The following is a 6,207-nucleotide window of genomic DNA, read 5'->3' as shown; positions in this document are numbered from 1 at the left end:
AAGATATATGAAGATGAATAGGAAAAAAAAGGTAAAATGAGAAAGGAAAATAGAAACAGAAAAAGATATTAAAAGTAGATGAATGTAAAAGAAAGAGAAAAGTATGATGATGTAGAAAATAAGATTAAGGTAATAAAAAAAAGAAGACAAAGATAAAGATGGTATTAAAAGAAAAAGAGGAAGAAGGTAAAAGAAATTGAAAAAAAAGAACAAAAGAAAAGGAAAAGGGGGACAAAGAAGAAAAAAGTTAATGCACTCTGGGTAAATAATGGTTTCCTACCTTCGTATGGAAACCTGGTACTTCCACTGCTGACAAACTGTGAATTTGTACATAATATTGAATCTCATTTTGAAGAATTTCTCTCATTGGTCGGTATATCTCAATGCCTTGGTGCACTGACTTGAAATGCTGCAGGAAAGATTTTTGCATTATTAAGCTTGTCTGTATCTAACCCTCTTGAATGGATCCCATAATATTACACTTTGCAGCTTGAATAAGAGTCTATATAGAAAATAAGACGGTATTAGCAGAGTACCCAAGTATAAATTGGCATCAACTCCAATAGTAGGGGTGAGGTCAGTTCATTAGCTAACCTCAGACAGTGAACATGACATACTTTCCAACTGTCACATCCTATGCTCACACAAAGTTCCCAATTACCCTTTTTACTTCGGCTTATCACAAAAACACAGGAAACTGGAGACAAATATTCCTGAAGAATCACATATACAATGATACAAAAATATTTCTGGAATCATAGTACAGATACAGAAAATAACAAAGAGAAAATGAATATACTTTTGTTCTGTCTTAAAATATTTTAGGTAGGATAAAACTTTTGATAACGACCCAGACTAATTAGTGATAAATAAATACACTCTTGGCCTATTTTTTTCATGACCAAAAGCTTTTTTTAGGTTATGCTCAGATAAATGAGTAAACTGTTAATGAAAAACATTCATAGGACTACTGATATAAAATTTGTTATTCTATATTATCACTTTACACTTGTCAGAAAGAGATATTATAGCACTGAAGAATCTGCAAGTGACTGGTAACTGTAAGAGGCAAATGAGAACTGTCTACTGCAATAACCTAACAAGCCAATTACATAAATTTATAATTGATATTTCTCTACATATAATGCAATATAGCTATTATATGAATCAGATTATTAAATTTTCTCATACTTCTATTATATGACATTTAAGTTCGAACCTAACTTGTAAGAAATGTCATAACAAATGCTGCTATTAGTAATCTAAAAAAAGAAAAAAAATTATACACACAAACCGAATAGCAAACTACAAAACAGAAAAAGAAATGCACTCCTTACAGAACTCCAAAACTAAACTAAGCAAAATCAATCAATCAATCACCTACCACTCTCCCAGGCAGCTGTGAGCCTCGACCAATAGCCACATTTCCCAGGATTGCAATAGACAAGCTTGTTGCATTGTCACCGAGAAAGACTTTCTGATAACCAAGGGCTTTTGCCGCCTGAAGTATAAGGTCTTGACGCAGCTGCTCTGCAAGGTCTTCTTTGGCTGATGGACTCTTGCAGGACATTAATAGGTCTTTTGTGCTTTCTTCTTGGCTCTTAATCTTTGGAAGCATTTCTTCATTCCATTCCTGTTAATGGTCATGTAATCAATAGTATTCTTTACCTTGTTTCTGCTTGGTTGATAATTTACTTAACAATAAAACTGTACTAATATGAAATAGTTTAGTACATCACATATTTCACATAAATATTCAATCTAAATGTGTAGGAAAATTCTTACTCTTAATCACATTAAACAATAAAGAAAAAAAATCTCACCTCAGTAAACAAAACAGGTGACATCACTTGTGTTGACATAATCTGCTCTACTGATGTAACATAGCAATCAAAGTTTAACGAAGTCACTTCTCCGCAAACTTTCTTGATGTATTCTTGGCTGGAGCTTGGGTTTTCACTTAAACAACTTTCTGTAATTCATAAGAGATGAAATTACTTTTCATTTCCAGTTATATCTTGTTACTTAATTGCTACTTAAATAAATATATCAACTTCTTTTTACTTTTTTTCAATAAAAAATATATTCAAGATCAGGTATTATAAATGTTTTCTAATATTCAGAAAAAAAAACTGGCTTGAAAGGAATAATCTGTGCAATTCATATAACCAATAACATCTTTTTTATCATCTTATATTGTAGTGTATAGCATATGAAACAATAATAGTTTTAGCAAAGAAAATTATTTAAAGAGAATCATATTTATATGCATACCCAAATAGACTACATGTTTGTTTTCTTAGAGTGTGAAACACTAACTTTACAATAATCATCATTCAGTCATCTACAATAAACCTAGCATTAGTATAAAACATGAAATATTCGCCAGTACCATCTACATAGAGGAAGGCTGGCTCAAATCGCAACTGTTTGTGGGAAGTCTCATTCAGGCCTTGTCGAATGAGGTGCAGCATGGCAGTCGATGATGCTCCACCAGATGTTGCAACCAACACTTTGTCACCATGTCGGATCTGCTTTGACTTGCCAATGGTTGAACGGAATTTGTGTACAAAGTACGCCAAGAAACATTCCCTGGAACATTAACGGAGAATATCAGAGACAAGATCTTTTTATATGTATGTTTCTTATATATAGGCATGTACATCTATCATCCATCAATATATGTATGTAAGCTACGTATATATGTATGTATGTATGTATGTATGTATGTATGTATGTATGTATGTATGTATGTATGTATGTATGTATGTATGTATGTATGTATGTATGTATGTATGTATGTATGTATGTATGTATGTATGTATGTATGTATGTACGTACGTATATATGCATGCATCACCAAAATGCGATGTTAAAACTCAAAGACTATGCTACCTGTGCCCAATAGTTATCATAAAATATCCTATCATAAAAAAGATTAGCCACTGAGCTGGTGACTGGAACATCTAGCTATGAGGAATAATAAAAAATGGCTATGAGGCAGGTGAGGCATCTTATTATGGGAAATTGTTGTCGAAATTTGGGTAATCAGGACGACTCATAATAAGTGCACAAATTACTTGGAGTGAAACTGATCCAGTGAGCCTTGAGGTTATCCACTAGTCAACTATGCCTATGAGAGGGCCATCTCCAGGAAGGATACTTTGTCCACACACAGGTATCTATTCCTGCCTGCTATTACCAGTGGTACAGGGTGTGTAACCACAAACTAAATAATCAGAAAATGTGAAAAATAATGCATTACTTATTACTATTATTCCACAGAGTGTAAACTGCATGGAAAGATGTCATGGAATTTACATAACAGAAACAGTTTATCATCATCTTGATACAGCAAAACATATCTCAAATATAGACCTCAGGAAATGGTAAAACAGCGAAAAAAAAAATTTGTAGAAAAAGGGAATCTTCGTTGCAAAGATGGGTCACAGAGCCCTGATATCGCAAGTGAGTGTTTGCAAGGGCCAGGCTTGAAGGCCCCAAACATGGAAGACTAATGTCCAGATTTCAATCCAGATGCATAATGCTGGGCACTTATATCCAGTGGGTTAAATGTGTTCACAAATTATTTAGGCCTAACTGTCTCACTCAGATATGACATCATAAATGCCAACCAAATGTGTGATTACATACATAATTAAATGGACAGATACAAAGATAAATGAACGAATAGATGGACGAATGGATGGGTGGATATGATTTTACTTAGATATATAAATTGATAGATAGATAGATACACAGCAAATAGTAAGAGATATTTCCGCTGTCTAGACTTTCAGATAAAAAAATATTATCAACAAATTTTCTATTTTTTAAAATATTTACCTGCAGTATGCATCCTTGACTCGTAGCACAACTTCAGCAGTGCCTGTACCACATTTGCGACACAAAACATCACCACTGAAAAGAGCAAGGCACAAAATCTTCAAATTGTAATAAATATAAGTTATAACAAGAAAAATAATTCTGCATCAGGAACTGTAAATACCCAAAATGAACAAGAACACCAGATAAGGTATCTGGAAATATTGCATGGAGTCTAATAAATCAAATACTAATGCAAAATAATAAAAACATAGCTTACCCACTGATGTCCATCTGCCCTGTGGCTCGTGTCATTTCTGTGAGCTCATCTGGATCAACGCTACACATGATGATGGTTTAGTTACAGCCCACTTAAACAAAAACTTTACCTGAAGGAAAAAGTTCAAAATAATAATTGGCTACTTAAAACGTTATATACATATGCATGAACTCAAATCACCCAAAAACAAAAAGGTAGAGCTAGAGTTCAACTGCTTCAGTGATAATGCTTTTCATAATTGTCACCTATACAACTGTACAAAGATAGACAAAAATAAAGAATTCTGTTTTATAAATGAACTGAAATGACAGGCACTGTTTTAACCAATCCACAGAGGTAAAGGATAATAGTATATTCTGATATCAACCTTATGAGAATCCAAATCCATGCAAATGATCTGGCATTTCACTCTCCACTAGTGAAGTTTTCATTCAAATTACATATATGGCAATTCTTTACAGTATGGATGCACTTGCTAGAAACAAAGGCCCCAACTCCCCATCAAAAAATATATACATTGATTGAGGACTCTACCCCTCAACACCCTCCCAGGAAACATTGTCTTTATCTCAGCATGCATGGCAAGATAAAGCTGAGTCTTGGGAGCACCACGTGGACTTTGGCTGATAGTGGTGCTTTCGATGACCTTTTTCCTTTAAATGTGGCATTACTGTTCATGATTGCAGATTATTTCTTGTACCGACAACTGCAACTTTTTGTCCTCTAACAGAATATCCAAACTTAGTGCATCCATACTGTAAAGATAAAACATATTATTTCTGTAATAAGGAATGGCTTAGGTTAAACCACACAGAAACTTAAGAGAAGCTTAATATTGGAGAGAAGATTAAAGGACTACTCAACAAAGAGTTTCCAGCCTACACTGCACATTTAAGAATGAAAATTGCAGTTCCTTCACAGTTCACCACTATATATAGTTGAATCAGTCTAAGATTTTTGGAGAATATGTGGGGGAGAATTATTTGGCCTTGCCTGGGCGCCGAAGGTATGGAGGCTACAGAAATTTCTTCATGTACTCCTGTTATCAACATGCTTTCCTGGTGGGTGATAGAATATCTATGAAGATCAATTAGATGCCCTCATTCACAATCTTGCATTATTACTCATCCAACTAACAGTGATATATCAAAGATAGGAAAATCTACCTGCTTTCCTTTCATTATTTTTATACCAAGAATGCAGCGATTACCCTATTGGGATCATACGATGCAACATAATAAAAAAATAAAAGAAAACACCTCAACCATAGAATGCCCTACCAATCACCTCCAACTCATCAGATAATCAAATTCAATGAGATAAAAAAAAAAAAAAATCCTTATTAGTCTCAGCAACTTACACACGAATGATCATCAGGTTGTGTAAAGGCCGATCCGCTGACATCCACTTGCCATGTGTGTTCTTTCGTCATGTAAACATAACGTGTTTGAGACGCTTTTACGGGGTCACTATTCGGTTTTCCCAGTTTTTATTATGTCTATTTCTTCAGTTCTTAGTGTTACGATGATGATACTAATGCCGCAAACTATAATGATAATGATAACAATAATAATGATAATCATGATTATTATTGTTATTATTATTATTATTATTATCATTATTATTATTATTATTATTATTATTATTATTATTATTATTATTATTATTATTATTATTATTATTATTATTATTATTATTATTATTATTATTATTATTATTATTATTATTATTATTATTATTATTATTATTATTATTATTATTATTATTATTATTATTATTATTATTATCATCATTATTATTATTATTATCATTATTATTATTATTATTATTATTATTATTATTATTATTATTATTATTATTATTATTATCATTATTATTATTATTATCATTATTATTATCATTATTATTATTATTATTATTATTATTATTATTATTATTATTATTATTATTATTATTATCATTATTATTATTATTATTATCATTATTATCATTATTATTATTATTATTATTATCATTATTATTACTATTATCATTATTATTAATATCATTATTATTATCATCATCATTATTTTTGTCATTATCTTTTATCATTATTATTAATA

At 31.5% G+C, this 6,207-nt stretch overlaps 1 protein-coding gene across 2 annotated transcripts in view; it reads right to left on the bottom strand.

Moving 5' to 3' along the window:
- Ctu2 (Cytosolic thiouridylase subunit 2) overlaps window positions 1–5,595 on the bottom strand; it is a 7,761-nt gene extending 2,166 nt beyond the window's left edge. Inside the window, exons 1-7 of one of the 2 annotated variants that reach the window (XM_027373390.2) lie at window positions 5,466–5,595; window positions 4,106–4,214; window positions 3,847–3,921; window positions 2,393–2,592; window positions 1,824–1,972; window positions 1,385–1,633; window positions 281–409 (exon numbers count right to left, since the gene is read on the bottom strand). In XM_027373390.2, coding sequence (XP_027229191.2) covers window positions 281–409; window positions 1,385–1,633; window positions 1,824–1,972; window positions 2,393–2,592; window positions 3,847–3,921; window positions 4,106–4,173 — 870 coding nt within the window. In that variant the 5' untranslated portion in view covers window positions 4,174–4,214; window positions 5,466–5,595. Of the gene's footprint in view, window positions 1–280; window positions 410–1,384; window positions 1,634–1,823; window positions 1,973–2,392; window positions 2,593–3,846; window positions 3,922–4,105; window positions 4,215–4,472; window positions 4,492–5,465 lie in introns of those variants that run through there. The other variant, XM_070131296.1, reaches the window with a different exon arrangement.
- Window positions 5,596–6,207: the final 612 nt, after the last annotated feature.

The sequence above is a fragment of the Penaeus vannamei genome, chromosome 16 (assembly GCF_042767895.1).
Source record: "Penaeus vannamei isolate JL-2024 chromosome 16, ASM4276789v1, whole genome shotgun sequence".
Classification (NCBI taxonomy): domain Eukaryota; kingdom Metazoa; phylum Arthropoda; class Malacostraca; order Decapoda; family Penaeidae; genus Penaeus; species Penaeus vannamei.
This window is presented reverse-complemented; position numbering and strand designations above follow the sequence as displayed.